Source organism: Equus asinus, chromosome 5 (genome assembly GCF_041296235.1).
Source record: "Equus asinus isolate D_3611 breed Donkey chromosome 5, EquAss-T2T_v2, whole genome shotgun sequence".
NCBI classification, from domain to species: Eukaryota; Metazoa; Chordata; class Mammalia; order Perissodactyla; family Equidae; genus Equus; species Equus asinus.
The window spans coordinates 61,201,297-61,225,011 of record NC_091794.1 but is presented as its reverse complement, the minus strand read 5'-3'; the positions used below and the strand labels follow the sequence as shown (position 1 = coordinate 61,225,011).

The 23,715-nt window shown below is 51.3% G+C and overlaps 3 protein-coding genes across 4 annotated transcripts in view; all 3 read left to right on the top strand.

Moving 5' to 3' along the window:
• Nucleotides 1-23,715, top strand: part of LOC139045275 (protein phosphatase 1L-like) — a 445,752-nt gene that overhangs the window by 198,836 nt on the left and 223,201 nt on the right. The gene's annotated exons all lie outside the window — the stretch shown is intronic.
• Nucleotides 4,757-6,807, top strand: LOC123286148 (ral guanine nucleotide dissociation stimulator-like). The gene is made up of 3 exons (XM_070509642.1): nucleotides 4,757-5,242; nucleotides 5,397-5,764; nucleotides 6,523-6,807. The coding sequence occupies exons 1-3, from the start codon at nucleotides 5,035-5,037 to the stop codon at nucleotides 6,805-6,807; spliced, it is 861 nt and encodes a 286-aa protein (XP_070365743.1). The 5' UTR covers nucleotides 4,757-5,034.
• LOC139045276 (ral guanine nucleotide dissociation stimulator-like) lies at nucleotides 8,763-12,148 on the top strand. Of its 2 annotated transcripts, XM_070509653.1 has the most exons (5): nucleotides 8,763-8,901; nucleotides 9,335-9,409; nucleotides 9,963-9,995; nucleotides 10,362-10,483; nucleotides 10,690-12,148. In XM_070509653.1, the coding sequence occupies exons 2-5, from the start codon at nucleotides 9,359-9,361 to the stop codon at nucleotides 10,724-10,726; spliced, it is 243 nt and encodes an 80-aa protein (XP_070365754.1). In that variant the 5' UTR covers nucleotides 8,763-8,901; nucleotides 9,335-9,358; the 3' UTR covers nucleotides 10,727-12,148. The 2 variants fall into 2 exon arrangements, with proteins under 2 accessions (XP_070365754.1, XP_070365753.1); XM_070509652.1 differs by lacking the exon at nucleotides 8,763-8,901 and having other exon boundaries at nucleotides 9,189-9,409; nucleotides 10,690-11,855.

The window sequence follows — 23,715 nt, the reverse complement described above, 5'->3', positions numbered from 1 at the left end:
GAGAGAGACATGGGAAAGAGAGAGAGACGGAACTTAAGAGAGGGAATAAGAAAGAAGTGAGAGACTTTCTGTGTTTAAAATTTAGACATGACACTCGTCCACATTGGCTGTGTTCTATTGGCGAGAGCCAGTCACTAAGCACTCAGTGGTCACACAGGAATCTGTGAGGGATGTGTGTACCACGGGTGGGGATCTCTGGGAGCCATGGTGAAGGCTGCCCACCTCACAGATCAAGATGAGGCTCTTGGGTCTCTTTCTAAACAGAAGAGGAAACAATGGAGAGGTTTGAATCCAGAGGATGACAGTGTCTGGATTTCATTCATCAACCCTCTCCTTGTGCTGACATTGAAATGAGGCCAAGAGAGGAAGTGCCTGTTGCAATAGCGCATTGCTGAACCCAGGCCTGGTTTGAGTGGTGTTCATGCTACATCCCTTCTCGTAATTCTTCCATCTCTTTGTTTGTGCATTACTTGCACTTGACACCACCTCACAGGTGGTATGGATATTATTTCATATACACCTGATGATGTCCCTAGCAAGTAGATTCTAGGCGGATTCCCCTTGGGCAGGTTTGGAGACTGGGGAGGCCCTGAGAGGCACAATGAGTTTTCCAGGACAGAGAACTGGTAAGATAAAGGAGGTCTGAATTCTGCTCTGCCTCCTCAAAGCTGGGACCCTCATCACATTCCCAGGGAGCTGTGGCTGGGGCTGTGGAAGCTCCTCATGTAGAGTTAAGAAGAAGACATGGGGGTGGTTTGGGTAGGTCCGATTACAGGAAGCAGCCCAGGTAATGGAATCTTGAAAAAGTGACCTCACTTCCTTGGCGATAGACCCCAACAGATTTAGAACTCTGGTAACCAGGCAGTTAATTCTAGAGACAGACCCCTAGCCAGTTCATTTGACTGGAGACACTTCAGAGTACAACATGTTTACTTGTTGTGTACCAGTTTTCAGAGGCTCTAGGCTCAGGAAAGCCCAGAGTGTGAGACTGTTGTGTTGTTGTGGACATCGGATCAAGCCTCATGGCCAATTTGGCAGGAGGTACCCAAAGGTAATGTGGGGCAGCCCACTGTAGGGCAGGACACAACTCGGATCCCACCTGAGCAGCCCCATAGCCCTTGCACCTTGTGTGAGGGTTTGTGTGTGAGTGTCGGGGTGTGTGTGTACGCGTGGGCGCTGTGCGGGAAGGCAGCAGGTGAGGAGTGGGTCCCTCCTGGGCAGGAGGAGAGTGTTATGTGCTGTCAGCCAGGTGAGTCTGTCATATTCATACCCCGGGGCTTGGCTGGCAGCCTGAGCAGCTGGGTGCTGGGATCAAGCTCCTCTGCCCTTGTGTTAATCCTGAGCCGTAGAAGTTTCATCTAGTTCCCTCCCTGGTCAGATGTCTGTGCAGACGTCCCTCTGTGCCTGAATTAGGGAACAGATTTCCTCATGGGGGTGTCCCCCTGTGGCGATGTGCAGGCAGGCCCCTGATGCCTCCTGGCCCATCTGCCGGGCACTGTGTTTCCAGAACTCCACGCAGGAGATCTTTGAAGAGCTACATGATGGGTTCGACTTCTCTCCCTCCCTAGTCAAGGGGCAGGAGCAGCAGGCCGCCAGCAGCATCCTGTGCCGGTCTGAGGTGAGAGCAGGAGCAGAGGGTCTCCCCGCCCACCACCCCAAGATGTTCAGGTTGGGCCTGGAACCCAGGCCCGAATCTGAGCACACCCCTGGTGCCCTCACAGGGCTTTCCCACTGAGTGTCCTACGGCCTTACTCCCAAAGGAGTCTGGGCCTCCTCTCCTCCCCAGCCAGCTGAGGGCTCGGGTGGAAAGACACTCTCCACATGTTTCTTGGAATCGTAGAGGAAAGGTTTACTGTTGTTGTCACTTCTCACGAGGCCATGAGGACCTTAGCATTTTGCTCCTGTTTTGATTGATGTAACTTCCCGGCTGGGAAGCTGTAGCACTCAGGGCCACTGTCCTTGCAGACCTGCTCCAAGCCTCACAAATCATCACACTTGCTAGGCTGATTACACACAAAGAGCATGGGCGTGGATTACAGGATTCTATACATTTCTCTGCACCTTGTCATCTCACAAAACACTTCGAATCAGAGCAGTTTGTTACGTGCTGTAAAACTGGTGAGTCTGTGATATTCATACCCCAGGCTGGCAACCTGAGCAGGTGGGTGCTGGGGATCAAGCTCCTCTGCCCTTGTGTTAATCCCCAGCCTTAGAAGTTTCATCTAGTTCCCTCCCTGGTCAGATGTCTGTGCAGATGTCCATCTGTGCCTGAACTAGGGAACAGAAATTCTCATGGGGGTGTCCCCCTATGGCGATGTCCAGCAGGCTCCTGATGCCTCCTGGCCCGTCTGCCGGGCATTGTCTTTCCAGAACTCCACTCAGGAGATGTTTGAAGAGTTATGTGTTGGGTTCGACTTCTCTCCCTCCCTAGTCAAGGGGCAGGAGCAGCAGGCCACCAGCAGCATCCTGTGCCGGTCTGAGGTGAGAGCAGGAGCAGAAGGTCTTTACCCCCACCCCCCCAAGATGTTCAGCGTGGGCCTGGAACCCAGGTCTGAATCTGAGCACACCCCTGGGGCCCTCACAGGGCTTTCCCAACGGAGTGTCCTACGGCCTTGCTCCTGAAGGAGTCTGGGCCTCCTCTCCTCCTGAGCCAGCTGTGGGGTATGGTGGAAAGACACTCTTCACGTTTCTTGGAGCCATAGAGGAAATGTTTAATGTTGTTATCACTTTTCACGAGGCCATGAGGACCTTAGCATTTTGCTCCTGTTTTGACTGATGTAACTACCCGGCTGTGAAGCTGTGTAGCACTCAGGCCACTGTCCTTGCAGACCTTCTCCAAGCCTCACGAATCATCACACTTGCTAGGCTGATTTACACATAAAGAGGATGGCGGTGGGATTACAGGATCCTATACATTTCTCTGCTACTTGTCATTGCACAGAACACGGCAACTCATTGTAGGCCGCTCAGGTCAGGAGCTGAGGCCTTAAGTGACTTCATCATATTCCACAGAGGAGGACATTTTGCACAGTGATTCAGCCTTTCGATGCTGTTGGACCTTGACATGACCCAATTCTGTTGCCATTTGAGCCAACACTGCAGGGCACATTTTAAGCGTGTCCGAATAGACTCTAAGTTTTCCAGGTCTGCCATGACATAGAACCGCAGATTGGCGGAAGGTCACTAATCATCTCTTTGCTCCTGTCTGTGGTGGGGATGTTCATTGATGACTCCCTGGGATAATGCTCTTACCTCAGGCTCTTAATGCACAGAGGTACAATTGTTCCTCAGGTCACAGAATGCCTTGAAGGTACTGAGTGTTTGTCATTCCCCTAAAAATCAAATTGTACTTTTAAGTCCAAAACCATTTTCAAGGCGGGCTCTCGTCCCTCTTGCACAACTTCCTGAGGTGCTGGGAGGTTCTGGTCTGAGCTCCAGACCCTGATGCCCCTGGTGGTTCATGGTGACTCCACTGACTCTGTGTCCCTCCTTGTCCACGTGGTATGCCAAGGAACCCACCCTGTCCGTGGCTGAGGCCCGCACGATGCGGACCCTCAAGGCAGGCGCAGTGCAGAAGGTGGTAGGCTGCCTGCAACCATCTTTCCACGGCAGATCCATCTCCGTCACCACCTTCCCGTGTGTGTACCAGGCCTTCTACCCGACCCCACAGGTCCTGGACCAGCTGCTCCAGAGGTGAGTGCCCACCCCTCCACAGCACAGCAGGGAGTCTCCTACCTAATAAACGTGTGCCTTGGGAACGTCCCCACACCTCTCTGAGCGTCACCTTGCTCATCCGAATAGTGGGGTGGTAAGAGGGTAAACCTCACAGGGTCACTGAAGGAAATCACGGGAGACAGCACGGCAGACGCTTGCCTGGTGCCGGACTCCACAGAAGGGACTGCTGCTCATGCTGCGTGTCCTCATGCTTACAGCTTCCGTCGCCAGTGAGGAGACTCCCTGCCTCTCCCCTCGCTGGCCTGTGGCCTTCCTGAGTGTGGAAAAGTACATGAAAGCAAACTGTTTTCCTATTGGCAAGACAATTTAGCGAGTCCATCTAGCTGATCCTGGTCCTTGTCTTCGGTGCGGCCAGAGCAGTGGTCTCTGTGGGCAGCAGAGGAGACGCAGGCCCACTCAGAATTCTGGGAAGGCTCTGGATGGGGTTCATTCATTCAATACTATATGTTAAGCTCCTACTACACTCGTACCCTTTCCTACACACTAAGGGTGTCCAATGAAGGAAGCAGACACTCTCCCTGGGGCTCAATTCTAGCCTGAGAGCTAGAAGCTCACTTCTGGGCATCATGAGTATTCATGCCCAGAGGACGTTAGATGTCACACCCTCTTGGCCTCCTCTAGATATGGACGCATCCTCTCATAGTCAGACCACGATGACAGACTTCAAGGACCAACTAAGACCATGAGTGGTGTTGGGTCCAGAGGGAGGGCCTCCTGTGTCCACAGAAGGGGCTAGGAGACCATGGGGACTGTGGCTATGGATGGACCGGCAGACCCTGGATCTCACGCCTCTTGGGGTTTCTGTGGGAGGCCTGAGGTCTGCGGTCTTCCCTACAGGAGGAAATGAATCAAAGAGACCTGTTCATGGGGTGCCAGTCCCGCCATGGGAAGCAGAGGAGAGGCTGGGCTGAGTCGGCCACTGAGAGACTCCTCGCTTCCACAGTTCCCTCTCCCTCTCCCTGCCCTCTGTACAGGCACCTCTCCTAAGCACCGCCACTGGGGCCCAGAACAGTAGGTGGTGAGCAGCCTGGTCACAAATCTGCCTCCAACCTCAGTCCTGATGCTCGAGCGTGGAGGATGGGGCAGGCTATGTCCAGGCCCTTTGGGAAAAGAGTGTCAGGTGGAAGACCAGACTCACACAGGCTCTCTGTTAGATTGGCTGATGACCAGGCCTTCCAGTGCAAGGACAGCCACCCAGGGATTGGAGTGGCTGGTCCACCCTCTGGGGCTCAGGCACAGAGAAGGTGCTGTGGGAACACAGTGTGGAACAGCAGGCCAGGCCTGTGACTCTCTTCACACATGCCTCTCCCCAGTGCCCTCTCTCCCATCTGGGGCCCCCGGCCTCAGGAGAACTCCCAGGATATGTGGCAGATGCTGCGCCACTCCAGGATCAACCTGACGTTGGCGTATCTCCAGGACCTCTTGCCTGGCTCAGTCCTGAAGCACCAGGCCACCCCTCTTCTCATCCAGGTGGACCTTTTCCAGGCCACTGAGTTGGAGACAGAGGGTAAGGGAGACCGTAGGCTTGGAAGACTACCCCAGTGGGTGGGTCACGACTGGGGATTCATTGAAAGACAGTGGGATCTTTCCTGTTTGGGGAAAGGCACATGGAAAGCAACTTATGTAGCTGACCCTTTCTCTTTCTCCATCTCCTGCCCCAGCTCCAGCACTTCTGCCAGGTGCAGAGGCAGAAAAGGGGCCACATCTGGAGCTGGACGGAACTCCAGTTCTATTTCTGCCGTCACTTCTAGCGCTGGAACCGGCAGCAGCGCCCTCAGCTGCTCCAGACCCCGAGCGAGTGCCATCAGCAGCCCCAGCCCAAGTGCCAGGTCCTGAACTGGACTCAACGGGACCAAGGGGTCTGCTGGGATTTCCACCTCAGGCTCCAGTAACAGCCGCAGAATCAGCTCCGGTTCCAGAGGCTTCCCACCCCTGTCGAGTGACCGGGAAGAAGCAGCCCGATGGGAAGCCTAGCCTCATGGCCTTCTCCCCAAGGGAGGTGGCAGAACAGCTGACGGCCATTGACGCGGTGAGCACCCGGGCTCTCAGGGCGGGGTGGGGCAGGCCACCCCTATGCCATCAGCTGGCCCAGACCTGCTTTTCCCTGTGGCGGCTCCTGTGACCTGGGTCCCAATCCCAGCTCCACCACTTCCCAACCATGGGATCTGGGCAACTCCCCAGCCTTCGTGTTCCACCCTCACACTGTAGAGATGGGGACCAAGAGGCCCTGCTGGACAGAGGGGCTGAGCACATTGAGTGAAGTAGAACACAGAGGAAGCCTGGTGGGGGTTGGCCCGAGAGGTCGGGGAGGAGAACTCACTGTGTGCAGCCAGGAACTCAGGCGGCCCAGCCATCTGCTCGGGATGCTCAGCAGCCTCAGCATTTGTGATGCACCAGACGTGTACTTCACTAAAAGGGAGACAACCTGACAAAGCCCGTGGGTGTAGCTGGCACAGGGCAATGTGCAGCGGAATGGGGCCTGGGACCAAGGATGCTCAGGATGCAGGGAGATGCCCCCTTGGGAGGAGCCAAGCGGAGCAGCCCTCTGGAGCTTGCAGTTTGTGGGGGTGGGCTGTGTGTAAATGCTCCTGTCCTTTCCCCACCAGTCTGGAGTCCCGGGTCCTCCTGTGCTGGGTGCTCTCAGTGGAAGAACAATGAAAGCGAGGGGCTCCCACCACGCTGAGAACACATCCTCAGCTTCCTGAGCCCCTCCTTAGACCGGTGACTCCTGCTTGGACACTAAGCTGGGCTGTGGCAGGGCTGAGTGACACTCCCCCTCCTCCCCAGGAAGTGTTCAAGAACGTCGAGCCCTCTGAGTGTCTGGGCTCCACCTGGGGCAAAAGAAACCGGCCCGGACATGAGAACGTGGCACCCACCGTCTGGGCCACAGTGGTGCAGTTCAACAGAGTAGTAAAGTGTGTCATGACGTCCTGCCTTGGGGACCCAAACGTGACGGCCCGGGGCAGGGCCAAGGTTCTGGAGCGGTGGATCGAGGTGGCCAGGGTATGCGGGGGGAGACCCTCTCCAGAGCCGTGGAACTGCCCCTTCTCCTTGATCAGCTCTCAGGACTGAAGGCTGCACTCTAAGCCCCTGCACAGTCGCTAGGTCCTTCCTGTCAAGGGCACACTGACCTTGACTCGCATGTCCCAGGGGTGGGATGCTCACTTCCTCCCTGGCTCCTTCCTACTTTGAGCGAAATTCCTCCTCCTGGAAGTGTTACTCTTTGGTCCACCTGTGCCCACCCTGGCACCCTGGCCATCTGTCCCACTCAGGAGGGGAGAGTGGAAGGGAGGGGGACTGAAGCCAGAGCAGACAGGGCTCCTGCTCCCCCTCCCAGCTCCTCCTCTCCCTCCTCAGGAGTGCCGAGCCTTGAGGAACATCTCCTCCCTGCACGCAGTCCTCTCGGCTCTGCAGAGCGTGCCCATACACAGACTGAAGAAGACCTGGGGGAAAGTGTCCAGGTGGGGAGGCCTCTCCACAGGAGGACCAGGGGGAGGAGGGAGCTCCCGCGTGTCTGCCATTGCCCTCTCGTCAGCTGGAGCTTCCTGGGTGGCAGTAAGCCCTGGGCACAGGGCCTGGGTGGGTGTGCAGTGTCCCTGATCCTCACTGGCAACTTAGGCCCCCAGTTCTGCTTCAGGAATCAGGTTCCCTGGATGTCACATAGTAGGTTGAACCAAAGTGGAGATTTTCAAGTGTTTGCCATACAGCAACAGAACTCTGTGCCCAGTGGGAAACCAAACTGGTCAAAATACAGCTGCTGCATAGAAAAGGGAGTGGCAGCCCCAGGTGACCAACATGAGAGCCCCCTCTGCAGTCCCATGGTGACGTCAGTGCTCAGAGGACCCCCACGAAAATCCTCATTCGGGCAGTTTGGATTTTCCAGATTCTCATCGAGAAGGGACTTGCACTTATGCACCCTGCCCCATTGTTCCTGAGTTTCTCCTTCCTCCTTTCCCCCCTCAGGAAGAGCTGCCGAAAATTTAAAAAGCTCTGTGATGAGGACAACTCCCTTAGCTGGGAGCTGCTCATCAAGGTAGAGTGGAGGCTGGCATGTGGAGGGAGAGGCGGGGTGTGGGAAAGGGGGAAGGGGCAGGATGTGGACGGTCATTTCTCACTTGGAGTTTCTGTGTACAATTCCAGTCTTCCCTGGATGAACAGGAAGATGGGGTATGTTTGGTCCATGGGCAGGTGGGGGAGGTGTTTGTGGGGTGGGAAGCCCCGGTTACGGCAGGAAGTGGGGGTGTCTGGGCTGATCCCGGAGGGGATGCTGAGCTGGCCGGTGGAGCAGGGGCTGCCTTCCATTTTGGTCCACGCTGTCAGCACTTAGATTCTTCCAGGCTGTTGCGTGCATGGGGTGGACGGGCGTATGTTTCTTCCCTGAAGCAGCTCAGTGTGTCTTTAGGAAGCCAGGCCCCCACTGCTCCTTCTGTCTTCACCACTTCTCCACGAGGAGGGCACCCTGCCTGCCCTCGGGATGGGCACTGCCAGGCATTCCCCCAGGCCAGGTGGACAAATGGGCTGCCCAGCCTTGAGTCTGAATGGCTGGAGCATGACAGATGTTTGTGCATGTGTGACTCCCCACTGGCCCTACCACCGTCCCTCCTAGTCTGTCCCTGTCAGGAACACTCACCTGGGTCCTAGTCAGCAGTAACTGGTGCCCAGGTGGCTTATGGGAAGTGTCCAGGAAACTGGTGGTGCTCAGTGGATCTTTCCTGAGTGGACCTCATAGGCTTCACATGAAAGAGAAACCGAAGTGTCCTCTCAGCCCCGCCCCACCCTTTCACGCCGGGTGGGGTGAGAGCCAGAACCATGTAGACTGTCACTGACGCTGAGTCCTCAGGAGACCCTGAGAGGTAGGGTGAGTTGTCACACTTTCCAGATGAGGAGGCTGACTCAAGGAGGACAGGCGTTCGGCCCAAGGTCACACAGCGAGAGTGTTGGAGCTAGGATTGTTCTAGAATCAGAGTGTGCTGGAGGATGGAGTAGCATGGGTACCAGCTGACTTGGTTCAGACGTCCAGGGCTGAGGTCAGAGGGGCTGAGGAGAAGTGGGGTGAGGGGAGGATGGCCTCCTTGACCCTGTCCTCAATCCTGGCAGAAGCAGCCCTCCAAGTTTGCCACCCTGCTGAGGACCCTGCAGAGAGGCCGGAAGAGGCAGCAGCAGCAGGTGAGTGCGCCTGTGGGGAGGCGCTCCAAGGTCAGAGGAGGGGACTCTGCCCTCCCAGCTGGGGGCTCCAATCCAGAGAGGGGGCCTTCCTCCTGCAGCCCTCCTCCTGTTGCCGCAGAGCCTGACACCCGCCCTTAGAAGTGACCAGGAGGAGGGCCTGGGGAGCTGCAGCAGGATGGGTCGGGAGAGTGGAGGGGCCAAGGATTAAAGGCCCTGTGACCAGCCAAAAGCAGGCCCTGGGAGGTGACCAGGAGGAGTCTGGTGTTCTTGGACGGTGAGGGGTGGGGATTGAGGGCTGGCTATAAAGGGTTTGAGGCTGCTCCGTGTGGGGACCCTGGGCTGGGCCAGGAGGCTGAGCATGAGGAGTTTTCAGGGGAGGGTCATGGGGACACCTGAGACCAGGGCCTCATCCCATCTAATCCCAATGGCACAGGGCATCGTCCCCTTCCTGGGCACCATGCTAACTGACCTGATCATGCTGGACACTGCCATGGAGGATTACGTAAATGTGAGTGAGGCCGGGGGCCAGAAGGGGATGACCAGGTTGGGACTTGGGAAGACACAGTCCCAGTACCAAGACTTGAGTGGTCAGAATGTGGTAACTTCCTGTCATGACAGCCTCCCAGGCTCCCCTGTGGGCTGGGACAGTGTGCCCCTCTTAGGGATGAGGGAACGAAGGCTCCACATGGAGCCCGTCCCGGGTCCCCAGGCTGGCGAAGCAGCAGAGCTGCCCGCCTGCAGAGCTGCATGGGCTTTGTTGGAGGCGAGAGAGAAGTCAGCCTCCAAGTCAGGCAGCACACTGATGGAGCTGTCCCTGCCTGCCTGAGGACTCAGCCTCCCTGTCCGTCATCGGAGGGGCTTGGGCTACAGGGTCTTTGAGTGTCGGCCCCCATGTCCTCCCTTCTCTGGAGCCCAGAGCCTGGCCTGGGTCCAGGTCCTGTTTTCTGTCAGGCCCAGCCCCCTCCTGGACCTGGAGCTGGGCACCATGAGAAGGGGTGTGCACGGGGGCTGGTCATAGCTAGGGGGCTCGTTCTGATGGACTTTTGCTGTCTGCCTTCCAGGGCAATGAGATCAACCACGAGAAAAAGAAAAAGGTGAGCAGCTGTGGCCTTCCATGTCAGGGAGGAGAGGGGCGTGGAAACCAGAGACGCCCCTGGGCGGAACTCTCCTGGGCACCACCCGCTGCATCTTACATTTACTGAGAGTGTTGGATGACAGAGAATCAGGAGACCCATCCAGTGGGGGGGTGGGGGCAGCGCTGGGCATCAAGCAAAACTTCCTGTGGGAGGGGCTTCTACCCATCTCTGAGAACAGGTAGGTCCTGCGTGGAATTGGAGGGAAGGAGGGTCCCATGTGAGCAAGGACCCAGGACCAGCCCCTTGCCCCACTCCTCACCCCCTGAAGACCCTGCAGCATCCCCAGCAGGCTCTGTCTGCATCCTCTCCTCCCTCTGGTGCCAGGAGCACAAAGTGATGATGGAGATCGTGCAGCTCCAGGAGGCTGCAGAGAATTACAACCTAGAGCCCCAGGAGCGATTCAGGGCCTGGTTCTGGGACATGGAGCAGCTCAGTGAGGACGAGAGGTGAGGCTGGACAGGACATGGGGAGGAACAGGTGCACTCTCCCTGCTGGCCAGTCCGGAGAGCCTGAGTCCATGACTCCCTTGTCAGCCCTGACCTGTCGCATGGCGATGGCTGGGGAAGCTGGGCTCCAGCTGCTGGGCAGATGCCGGGAGGGACACCAGGGCTGTGGATTGTGGGAGGCTCACAGGTGCCACTCTATCCTGTAGCTACAGCCTGTCCTGCCAGCTGGAGCCCCGGTGCTAGTTGGCCAGCAAATCTCTCCAGGCCCAGAGAGCATGGCCATCATGAAGCTGAGGAGGGAGTGAGCGTCCCGTTGTCGTATGACCTCTTCCTTAGCAGCAGGGACCCAGCTGGGGCACTCAGGGTGCAGGGGCCCCACCGCCTGCCACCCCTTCCTGAGGCCAATTTCCATCTCTGTAGGGGTGAGAATCACTGCTTGTAAATAGTTCATGCCAGATTTGCAGACTGTTGTATTAAAGTCCTGTTTCTCTTAGAGCCTGGGAGTGGTGGTTCTTTCACATTCTGTGCTAATTTAAACGCTGTCCAGACTCTCAGATCCCTCACTGGAGTAAGACATTTTGCAGTCATCCGATTATTGTGTGTGGGAGAGGGGGAAGGTGCAGCCCCTCCCTGGCTGCTGAAGGAGACCGCCAAGTGCCTCTCCTCAGAGGACAGGTCCGTGTCAGCATCGTGAAGCTGGGCCAGGAGCAGAGACAGCCCCTCAGACCCCTGAGATGGGAGGTCGAGGTGTTTTCTCAGGCCGAGCATCCACCACGGAAATGTGGGGGGCCCTAAAGCCACCACTTGCCAGGCCCACTCTGTGCCCCAGGAGAGGGGCTGCCCGTCCACACTCTGGAGGGAGAGGAAACATTTCCTGCGTCTCTTGTGGACGTGTCTCTGGACCCCATGTTGGGAACTTGTAGTTTTCTAGTTCAGCCTCTGGAAACGCATCAGCTCTAAGTGGGGAAAACACGTAAGGAGATCAAACCGTGCGTGTGGAGAGGACAAGGCCAGGGGAAGGTCATTTGTGCAGGGACTTTGGGCAGGCAGGACCTCCCCTCCTCAGTGTCCCCCTGGGGCTCCATGCTCACCCTTTCCCTGGCCTGGAATCCTGCTGGGAACTTGTCCCTGGCTCCGAAGTCCTCTCCCTGCTCGTCTCCTCTCCAGGGGAACACTTGTGGTGCAGCCGTCCAGGCTCCAGCTGGGCCCCGTTCCCGACACCCTCCTGCTCCCTGGGACCCAGGACCCCAGCCCCTGCACTTCCTTCTTCACTCTTGTCAAGTCAGAAGTCCCCTCAAGGCCCCACCCTCCCTCAGGTGCCTCACAGCCACTCCTCCCTGGCTGGCCTGATGGACCAGGATGGGTTCTGACAGGTGGGATAAGGGTCCATGTACCTGGCCAGACGAAACCCCCACTCGGTCCCTTGCTGACCAAGGTGACTTCCGGGTCTGTGTGGTGCTGATGTCCTTGGTCTGGGAGCTCCGTCCGTCACACCCTGAGTCATGTTATTCCTGACTTGTCCTACGTTCTGGCTGGGCCCGAGCCCATAGACCTTTGCCCCTGGGATGGCTGTGCTCTCATCCGCAGTCTTGTGCTGTGGTTACCTCCTGGGCTGTGTGAGCCATTTCTGTTGGGGGCTTTGAAAGCTGAGGTTGAGAGGGGCAGGTGTAGGGATGTCCTCCAGGGGAGTGCCACCCAACTATGATCTCTGGGCATCCATGGACACGGCCTTGCCTGTTTAAATCCTGAAGGGCTGGCAGTATGGGTGGACAAGAGCCACTGCACTGAGTTCACCCAGAGTCCCCACCCGGTGATCGGCAGCTCAGGGGTCACCGCCGAGTATTGTGAACGTGCTCCCACGGAAACACCCAGTCACAGCAAGACCCAGATGACTTGTTTAGCAGTTCAGAGCTCTCCCCTCTGGATGGAGGCTGCCAGTGGCCCTCAGACACACAGGGGGCCTGGCCTCTGCCAGCGTGGCCTTCAGGCTGCGGCAGGGACGGAGCACACATCCTGGTTGCCCACGGCCTCCCTGACAGGGCACAGCCATCCAAGAACGTGACTGGCTACACGGCAGACCATGCTTTACCTCCAAGAGCAAGAGAAGCGCCAGGACCCAGGGCTGAGCAGGGCCGGGGAAGGCAAGAGGTCTAGGTTAAGAGTCTTTGTGCGTATCCACTCATTTTGCCCTCAGAATAATTTGGAGTGTTGTGGGTAATATCCCAGGTTTTTAATAACGTAGAGGAAGCACAGAAAGGAGGAGTAATTGGCCGTTGTCACCCACACCATCTGGCCTGTCCTCCTCAAACCTGCCTGGGCTCTCTTGCTCCCTCACCTCCGCTTTTCTTGCCCGCAACTAGAATGCCTGCCCACCGCATCTCTGCCCCCTCAGACAGATGGCTTACCCAGGGACTCCATCTTGATGCAGGGAACCTGTTGTCCTCGATGTGACCAGGGCCAAGGTCAGTTCCGAGTTGGTCCCCCCCCTTGGCCGTGAGAGACAGAGAGAGCTCAGTGTGTGCCTGATTGTCCTACCAGATTAGAGGCTGAAGTCATGAATTTCCTTCTATCCCACCCACCATCAGGCCCAGAAACGAAGGAGCAACTGGAATCTTGTTGGATTGGGGGCACATTTTGTGCCAGAGAAGAATAGCGTCACACAGTTAAATGGTCCTGGTGGGAGACACTACGACGTTCTTCAGTGACACAAAGTTCTGCCGTGTAGTCTCACTAGCTGTTTCTTAACAAGCATCCCCCCAAGGCTGCTCCTGACCACAGAGAGTGGGAGTCAGAACTGGGCAAAGTTTCATCATCAGAACTCTTCACTGGTCTGTGGTCTTTTTGCCAAGAGAGTGAAATAGACCAAGGGAGACGTCCCTGCTCCCCGCAGTTCTCGTGCCATGAGTGCCATCCCACCCCATTGCAGGGGACAACTGCTGGGTAGTCGGGCCTTCTCTCAGGGGCAGACATTTTGGAATGGCCTGGGAGCAGATTTGGGAAGTCAGCGTCAGCTCTCCGACCATGTCTCCAGAATCTTCACGAGCTCACAGGAAGCAGGACCTGGTTTTGAGTTTCTGAGCATGACTACACTAAGGTGGTCACTCAGGGCCTTGCCCAGGAGGCACCTCCTCCTGGAAGCAGCCGAGATGCAGGGACCTAGGCTAGCATCAGAGCAGGTGGCCTGGGGGAGTGGCAGCTTGTCTGTGGTACTCAGAGGCTGTTTAAAAGCACCCTGGATGGTAGGAGGTGTGAAAGAAGGAGCTGGACCAGGACTCGTGGGGAGCTGAGGATGGCTGGAAGGATGTGAGGTTGTCACACAGAGCTGGGTGTCCACCGTGATGGAAACAGAGGTGAACAGAGGCCAGGGCAGTGCTGAGTGTCCACAGACCAGTCAAAGCCAACTGGTGGGTTTCCCAGCAGAAGGTAGAGCCCAGTAACAGGGGTGTGAGGGGTGGGAGCAGACAGTACACAGCCTGGAGCGGGCAGGAGTTGGAGGCCCAGAGAGCTTGTGGTGAACAACAGGGCACATTAAGGAAAACGGGGCCCCGTCTCAGAGAGCAGCAGGCATGCAGCCTGGGCGACAGATGGAGCCTCAAACAAACAGGGCTGGAGCCCTTAGCCAGCACGACTGGAGTTCATTTCCAGAAAAAAGAGAGGCTCCCTGCCAGGAGGACACGACCACGAGGCTTCGGGGGTCCCATAGCCAGGCTGGAGGGGCTAAGCCTCCTGATGTCCTGGGTGGAAGGGCTCCCAGGGCATGGGGTATGGAGCAAGGGGGCAGGGAAGGGGCACCCAAAACACCTCAGGAGCCCAGGGGAGCCTAGGGTGCTTGTTCCCTGGTGTCCACCCCAAGCGTGGATTCAAACGGGAGTGCTGACCTGCTGAGTGGTTCAGGCCCCAGTGCCTGCTGGCCTGCTGCCCCTTCCTCGCCCTGTGGCCTGGGACCGGGATGTGAGAAAAGCTGCTGAGCACGGGCTTGGTGTGACCATGGCCCACAGAGGGCATGCCAACCACACTGAACCCTGCATCCAGGAGGCATGTGAGGCCCGGCAGCACCTCTCAGGAGGGCCCAGGATGCGTTTTTCGTGTCCTAACGACGGCAACAATAGTTCCCTAGTGGAATGTGTCCTTATGTGAATGTAGCAATGAGGCAGACGGAGCTGGAAGGATGCACAGAGATCCCATGCTAACTTGTGCATTGTATGGGGAACCTGAAGTGCAAAGGGCCCAGGAGCCGCTGCGGCTCATGTGGAGAAGCTCAGTCACTCAGCGAATGGATGGGGGCGTGAGCGCACACGGGCCAGAAACCAACACCAACTACCTTTGCTCCATGCACATCGCTCTGATTTTGAAGTGTTTCAGCTGAATAGACCATTTTCTTAACTGAACAAATGTCCAAGTGATGCCCCCACTGATTCTGAAAGGGCCTCTTTCTCAAACTCTCAGAGCCACGCTGGCGGGCATGAGACCGCTCCTTGTCCCGATGGAGCTCCGCTGCCTCTTTCTGCCTCCAGCGTCCCTCACATGTGTGGCAATCTTCCTCTCTTTTGTCTGTGGGACACCTACCACAGCATGGCTTGATGAACAGGGCATAAGTCTGCGCCTAGGATTTGAACCTGTGAATCCTGGGCAGCCGAAATGAAGCATTTGACTCAGCCACTACACCGCCGGGTAGGTTTTAATGCTTAAATATTCTTACGACATAAATGTGATGGAAAACTATGGCGCCTGTGTATTTTAGTTGGGGATATAACGCCTCCTTACTTTTCTACAGGATTCTGCAGCATTGTCTTGCACCTTCTCAGCCTCAGCCTGGAATCAGCCTTTTCCTCAAGGAGCACTGGCTCATTGTATGAGACCATGGCATTAAAAACGTGCATCTGTGAGCTCAGTGTGCTGGTTGCTCCGGGGTGTCCTTGCTTCTTGGCCCTCTCGGTGGCAGGATGCTTAAGTTAGGCTGGTGTGCTGACCTTACCGTGTGTACACTGTCTGCTGTATATGTGTCTATATGGAAACAGCCATGTTTAGATTAAGGTCAACGTCAGTTCAGAGCACGGCTTCCCAGTCGAACGCATGGCCACATGGAGCCCTCCAGCCCGCGCCCTGCCCTCCCCGAAACCTGCCCCTGCAGTAGTGGAACCCTGGCTCCTGCCGTCTGACGACCACTCAGTCCTTTCTCCAATCCCGGTCTAGATGCATAGGGGCCTCACAGTTATTAACCAGTAACTGTTGAGAAAGAACTTTATCAAGTAGGGTTCTCTGCTTGCTCGGTGTCTTTTCTTGTAGTTGTACAGATTCCAGTCATTTCCAAAGGTCCTTAGGTCAGCACCACTTCCCCCACCACTTGCAGTGAGTTTGTTTCTTCCATTCTCAATACGGTTAGACTCTCTAGTCTCATCTGCATGCCATCCAAGGATCCACCCACCTAAATCTTTTTACTAATTTGTGTAAGTCAAGATTTGCTCTTTCCACTGTAAAAATCTGGGGATTTCGTCAAAGGCAGAGAGGCAAGTATCCGCCATTAAAGCATCACACGGATTTCCTGACCTCTTCATCCCTCTCCCCCGACCCCAGCCCTGCACAGCTCTGGGAAGCTGATCTGTGGATCAAATTGATAGCTTTGTGTTTGCAGAATGCCATATCAATGAGACCGTACTCTACCCAGCCTTCGCAGATGCTTCTTTCTGTTAGAAAGGTGAATTTGAGATTCCTCCATGTGTTTTCATCTTGATAGCTCTTTCAGTGTTGGCACCTGATAGCATTACATTGCATGGATGTACCTCATTTGGGTGTCCTTTCAATTATGGAAGGTTATCTTTGTTCATTCAAGTTCCCTGCCTGTATAAATGAGGTGCAGTCTATATATGTGTGCTGGCTTTTTTGTTGACGTTCTATTTGAAAACATTGTGTAAATGCCTAGGAAGATGGTTGAGGGATCACGTGTTAAGATGATGTTTAGCTCTGTAAGAAAGTGCCCAGTGTCTTCCACAGTGGCCGCACCACTCGGCATGGGCAGCAGTGACGACAGAGAGTCTGTGCTGTCCTACCCCCCAGCCGTGAATTGATCTCGTCTATTTGTGTGTCAAGGCGTCTCACTTTGTTTCAACTTGCTTCTCTCTAATGATAAGTGATTTTGAGCATCTTCTTACATGCTTATTGTATGCTTACACCTTCATTAGCGAGGTGTCTGTTCAGATCTTGACCCATTTTTCATTGGAATGTTTGTTTTCTTATTGTTGAATTTATGATGCTTTGTACATTTTAATACAAGCCCTTTCTTAAATAGGCTTCTTCCAAAGATTTTGCACAGTCTAGGGTTGTCTTTTTCTTCTCTTAACAGTGATTGTCACAGAGTAGAAAATTTTAATTCTAACAAAGTCCACCTTAACTGGATGTTTCTTTGAAGACTCGTTCTTTCAATGTTGAAGATAAAAGGTCATTATGAAAACTGAGGTCATATCTTCTCCTTTGCTAGTTCTAGAATTTTGATAGTTTCACAGTTTATGTTTACATCCATGAACAATTTTTGTGAATATTTGTGTCATGTGAAAAGTTGGCGTCTTTGTTAAGTTTTTTCCATATGGTCACCCGATTGTGCCATCACCATTTGTTTAAAAGACTAACTTTTCTCCATCAAATTGCCTCTGATCTTTTGACAAAGATCAGTTGCCCATGTTTGTGAGTCTATCTGTGGACTCTGTATTCTTTTCCATTTATCTCCTGGCACATTCTTACCCCAGCGTCACACTCCCTGTACCTTTCCAAATCCTGGGAATGTTCATCACCATTCTACTCACAATAGTGGAGAACTGGAAACAACCTCAACTTTCCATCAAATAGGATAGATAGGTAACTTGAGTATATTTACACAATGGAATACTACACAGCAACAAAAAGCAATAAGCTCCTGCCACCTGCAGCAACAGTGTGACTCTCCCAGACATCATGATGAGTGAAAGAGCAGGACAGAAAAGACCACCCACTAGGATCCTACTTCTATCTCTGGTGGTAGACCTCAGCACAGCCATTTCCCAGGAGGAGGGTTGTGACAAGGGAGGGGCACAAGGGGTGGAGGCATGGGAAATATTCTACATCCTGCCCTGGGCGGTGGTACACAGGTTGTATGCTGCTGACTGAGTGAAAGGTCCTGGTGACATTAGTGATGGAGTTCATTCAATACTCGGGGTGAGGAGTGGGACCCCGAGAACCAGTTCCACAGGGTGCTCTGAGGGGACTGCTCTGAGGGTGTGAGCAGTCAGTGTACTATGCAGGGAAGAGGAGAAGAGGGAAAAAATTTGTGACCAAGTTTCTTCTATGTCAAAAAAGGATACGGTGCATCTGGGTGACATAAACAAGCATCTTCAGTCACACATCAAACAAGTTCAGAGACGCTGACGTTATCTACGTGTGGAGGGAGACGAGGACCAGGGTCGTTAACTATTCCCACAATCTCTAAGCAATGCAGCGGGGGAGGGTGAGAGCGAGCTGCCCTTCACCTCTTCCTGCTCTGCAGAGGTCCAACTGGCTTCTTCAGTCATGAGACGTGGGGACGCAAGGTCGTGTGACACAGGCTGAAGACGGCCTGCACGGCTCCTGCGCAGCACAGCGTGGGTGTTATCGGACTGACTTAACGCCTATGCAGTTTGCGGGCGAGATTCACCCACTGGGCCAGGGAGAGAGGGGTCCAGAAACCTGTCCACAAGACATAAGTGACACTTGTGCAGCTGCATACTTCATATTCACGCAATTTTCTGAATGTATGTTATAACCCAATGACACATTTTAAAGTCAAAAATCAAGTAACAAACACACAGCACAGAATGTTATCACTTGATATCCTAGAACACAGAAAGCATCCCCAAGTCATAGGAATGATCAAGAATAAACCGGAAAAATGATGTGATTCTGAAATGTAAATGTTCCAGAACCAGGAAGATCACAGGACAGGTAGAGATCGGCTTGGGACTGACCGCAGGCACAGCCTGTGACTCTGGGCGACAGCTCCCTGGACCTCACTTCCTGCTGATTAACACTGGTGTTAACAACAAGGTGATCACATCTGAATTTGTCTAATATGGTGTCTGCACATACGCTTTCATCAATAATTGTTACAGCAAGTACGTCAGTCTTTTCTACAGTGACTCCCATGTTTTGAAGCGTGAGCACCTACTTCAGTTTTTCCCAGTGAAAGTCTTTTTAGTTTTAAGTAGAAACCTTTTCAAGCACATGGAGAAGTAGAGAGAAAAGGGTAATAGCTACCCTAATACATCCATCAACCCATTTAATAATTAACATTTTGTTATATTTGGCACATTATTTGTCTGAATTAGACTCTTTTAAAATCCATCTTATTATGGAAAGGCTGAGTATTAAAAAACAGAGGAGTAGAAAGAATTGGATCCTTCTTCATTCATTACCTGGCCCATTTCTATAAGGAGACTTTCTCTCGTCAACTGTTTGAATACCCTAAGGTAGGGTTCTTACAGAAGTCAGGATAAATGCTTGAATCTCTCTTTTCATTAACCCATTTTCCACAGACGATGTTGGTTCTCTGGCATCCTGAGCCACCAAAGGGATGTTTTCTGTTTGCCTTTTTTAATCCATGCTAGTCAATTCCTGAATACAGTCACACCTGGCATAATGACGTTTGGATCAATGACAGACCACATATACATCAGTGGTCCCAAAAGATTCGTACCGTAGAGCCTAGGTGTGAAGGAGGCTATCCCACCTAAGTTAGTGTAAGTACACTCAGTGATGTTCACACAAGGGCAACACTGGCTAAGGATGGATTTCTCAGAACGTATCCCGTCGTTAAGTGATGCATGACTGTACAAATATTTTGGTGTCTTTCAAGTCACTGTTATTAGTTTTGATGCTCAAATTGCTCCATCTTTGACTAATGGGAACCTAGTCAGGTTAGATCCTAAGACCTTTTCACAAGACTCGAGTTATGGTTGATGGCTTCCTATCTTTGGATACGACAAGATTTTCAGGCTCACCTGCTACATTGCTTGTCCCAGACCTAGAGTCAGCCATTTCTCCCAGGAGCCCTGGTTGCAGTTAATGAGAAATGGTGCTTGGAGTCCACAGTCTCGTCACTAGAAGCTTTCACTAGTGATGGGTTGGTCATTGTTTCTGTATTATCATAGATTTTCCCTTCCCATCATGTATGTCCAAAGTTTTAAAGACCAAGAAGAATACATAGAAACCATAAAGGAAGATCATGAAAAGATGTTATTTTTAAAATATCTAGCAAAATTGAAAAAGAAAAAAATAAAAATTCTATAAATGAAAAATTAAAGGTATTCAAAAATGCAAAGTAAGTCTATACAGAGTTTAAACAGCAATTTAGTCACAGCTCAAGAAAGAACTATGAAATGGCATTTAGACTTGGACACATCACCTGGAATATAGAGCAACGTGATAAAGAGACAAAGAGACATTAAAAACAGGATGACTAAATGATAAGGTCCAATTTTGTATAATAAAAGTCCAAAGGAGGCTTAGAGAAAATAAGCACAAGACAGCAATTGAAGAGATAATGGCTAAGAACTTTCCATAATTGGTTGTATTTAAGAAGCCCCACAAAGCCAGATATACATAAATTAAAAATTAATCCACATCAAATAACATAATAAAACTACACAACCACAAAAAAACAAAGAACAACCTTAAAAGCAATCAGCGAATAAAGCAGGTTTAGTGTGAAAGAACCATCCTTAAACTAAAGTCTTCTCAGCAGTCACAGCAGAGCCCGGGATCCTGCAGGTCATATCCGCCAAAGGAACATAACCGTCCCCTGGAGTTCTGTATACACTCACGAGAAAGAGCGAACAAACATTCTCCCAGCAGACAAATACACAGAATTTGCTACTCATAGACCTCAATGCAACACTACTTAGGTGAGAGGCAAACTGAATCCAGAAGGCAGAAGAGGTTTCCCAGAAGCCGTGGTGGAGAAGAGGAGCTTGCTACACGGGATAAATCAAAACAGGCCTGGGCCATGAGAAACAAAAACAGAGAGCACCACCAGTCCAGTGTGGTTTTTGATGAGATACGTTTCAAAATGGTAGAACTAAAATGGTAGCCAACAATAATGATAAATGGCAGGAGCAATAAAGGCACTCCAGCATGCTCAGCCTGTAGAATGGTTTGGGGGGAGGCCAGAATTATTGATTACCTTTAGATCTGTTACCTGAAGTGCAAATGTTAAAACTTTAACAGTGCTACTGAAAATGTGGAGACAGAATAGTTAACCTCTAAGCTAATACAGCCGGAGAGAAGTAGGCGTAAATAGTCCTTCAGTAATATAATAGGAGATAGAAAAAAGAAAAGTTATTTAAAAAGAGCAATGGTAAATAGAGAATAAAATGGAAGAAGAATTCAAAAATATTAAAGGTCACAATAAATGTGAATGGATAAAACTAGTTAGTTAAAAGGCAGTAATTATAAAGATTAAAAACTCCAGGCCTATTTTGTTTATAACAGACACATGTGAAATATAACACCATGGAAAATTTGGAAGTAAAGATACAGGAAAAGACATACCAGAGAAGTACTAATCAAGTAAAAGCGACACAGCAATAGTTTTCTTAGGCAAATCTGAAGCTGTACATAGTTGAATGGAGTCAACAAGCCAGCCTCAAAATGTATAATGAAAAAGCAGACAGATTACAAGGAGAAATGGAAAATCCATGATTACATTAGATTTTTAAAGCCTCTCTTAGAAACAGAAATATTGAATGACAAATATTCATCATGATAGAAGATTTGACATCAGGTAACAAGCTTAATCTAATTGACATATGTAGAACTCTAGACTCAATACTTAGTGCATATACATTATTTTCAAACACACATGTAATTTCTACAAAAATTAACCATGCATTAGCTCATAAAGAAAACTTCAAACATACGAGAGTCAACAGGACACAGATCACTTTCTTTGACAGCAGTGCACCAAAACCAGAGATCAATAACAAAGATAATTGACCTTATTCCAAGTATTTGGAAAGTGAAACACATACATATACACCAATCAAAACGTGTCTAGGGGCCGGCTCCGTGGCCGAGAGGCTAAGTTCACGCGCTCTGCTGTGGCGGCCCAGGGTTCGGATCCTGGTTGCGGACATGGCACCGCTCGTCAGGCCACGTTGAGGCGGTGTCCCACATCCCACAACTAGAACGACCTGCAACTAAGATCTACAACTGTGTACAGGGGGGCAGGGTTGGGGAGATAAAGCAGAAAAAAAAAAAAAAGATTGGCAACAGTTGTTAGCCCAGGTGCCAGTCTGAAAAACCAAACCAAACCAAACCAAAACGTGTCTAAATAAATTTACATCGTAAAATCATATACAGTTTATAGACTATTTTGGACTGGATAACACAAAACTGAAAACAAAATGTGTGCACCAGTGACAGCAGGAATTGGAGGGAAAATGTCCCCTTGTGTGGATATAACAGAAGAGAAGGATGATTGAAAATGACACAGATAACCTTTCAAAAGAAGAAAGGAGAACTGGAAACAGAACAATAGTATAAACTCTAGGAAAGCAGAAAAAAGGGACACACTTAATGACATAGAAAACAAAGATAAAAGAGATCTACAAAAGAAAAATGCAACAAAATTCTTTCATAAAGAAAGAGAAAATATGAATAGCACTGTAACCATGGAGGAGAGTGAATCAAGTGTCAGGTTTCTGATGAAAGAGCACCACGATCCAATGATAGTTAGACAAGTTCCAACCACTGTTGGGAAAACAATCACCTCTTATCCATAAGCTGTCCTAGGAACAGACCAAGAAGGAACCTCCCTAACTCACTTTATGAGGCTAACAGTATAGCTTTGAAATGAAAACTAAACAAAGACAGTTGGAGAACGGAAAATTAGAGACCAACGTTGTTATGAACATTGCCCTATAATTGGGCTAAAATCTGAAACGAAATCTTAGTAAATGGGATCCAACAGTGTATTTTTACAAAGCATCCAAGTCATGGAGGATTTACCTTAACTATTCAGGATGGCTTAACGACATGAAATCCACTAACATAAGTGCATTACGCTAGGAACCCGGGCGGGTAGGGAATCAGCACCAAATGCACAAGTGCTCACACCTACAGATTGGGAGGAAAAGTGCGAAAACTTAACCAGCAAACATTTTACCAAACTTGCAGTACAGGGAAATGGTAAAATGATAAAACGCATCAAACAAAATGTTGCAGGAAACATCTTGATCAGTGGTGAAAGCAAAAGTTATTCTCATTAAAGTTAAAAGAAGCCCCGAGGACACTTGGAATCACCACTTTTGCTCATCATTGTAGTGGAGGTGCTAGCCAACAAACGAAGAAAAATAGAAGAAGTAGAACGCATAAGAACTGTAAAGGGAAAAACAAGATTCACTGTCATTTTCAGGTGATTGTTCTCTTAGAAGCTCTATGAAGCCAATCCTCAAACTGTTAGAACTAACAAAAATGGAGCAAGGCTGCTGCAGTCAAAATCAAAATACAGAAATCAATAGCACTCATTTATACTGAAAAGATAACACCAACTAGAACTTTTAAAAAAGATACAATTCCACAGATAAAACAAGAATGGCTGGGAGCTGGAACTTGTAGAAGCTGAGTAACAGACACGCGTGTTCATTATTCCAGTCTGTCTCCCTCCGCATAAACCTAAAATTTTCTATTTTTAAAAGTTAAAATCTAAAATAGATCGTGACCCACTCAGAATAACAACAAATCTATGAGGTACTTAGGATACCTCGAAATGTATCTTACAAAGATGTGCAAGAATTTTAGAGAGGAAATTATTTAAAACTCATTGAGTAACATTAAAGGAAACATATAAAGAAAGAAATGACCATATTCATGACATGAAGCTTTTTTTAAAAGTTTTTTGGTGAGGAAGATTGGCCCTGAGCTAACATCTGTTGACAATCTTTGCCTTTCTTTTCCTCCCAAAGCCCCAGTACATAGTTGTATATGCTAGTTGTAGGTCATTCTAGTTCTTCTATATGGGATGCTGCCACAGCACGGCCTGATGAGCAGTGTGTAGGTCCACGCCCAGGATCGGAAGTGGCAAACCCTGGGCCGCTGAAGTGCAGCACGTGAACTTAACCACTCAGCCACGGGGCGAGCCCTGACATGAAGCTTCGATGTTGTGAGGATGTAGTTTTCCCCCAAATTATAAGTTCCCACAGGGTATTATGGAGAACTCAGCAAGAAGATTC

Coding starts and splice junctions, on each gene's coding strand:
- LOC139045276 (XM_070509652.1), top strand. CDS start 9,260: ATGAGGAGTTTTCAGGGGAGGGTCATGGGGACACCTGAGACCAGGGCC. Junction 9,410..9,962: donor CCATGGAGGATTACGTAAAT/GTGAGTGAGGCC, acceptor TCTGCCTTCCAG/GGCAATGAGATCAACCACGA. Junction 9,996..10,361: donor ACCACGAGAAAAAGAAAAAG/GTGAGCAGCTGT, acceptor CTCTGGTGCCAG/GAGCACAAAGTGATGATGGA.
- LOC123286148 (XM_070509642.1), top strand. CDS start 5,035: ATGCCTCTCCCCAGTGCCCTCTCTCCCATCTGGGGCCCCCGGCCTCAG. Junction 5,243..5,396: donor CACTGAGTTGGAGACAGAGG/GTAAGGGAGACC, acceptor CTCCTGCCCCAG/CTCCAGCACTTCTGCCAGGT. Junction 5,765..6,522: donor AGCTGACGGCCATTGACGCG/GTGAGCACCCGG, acceptor CCTCCTCCCCAG/GAAGTGTTCAAGAACGTCGA.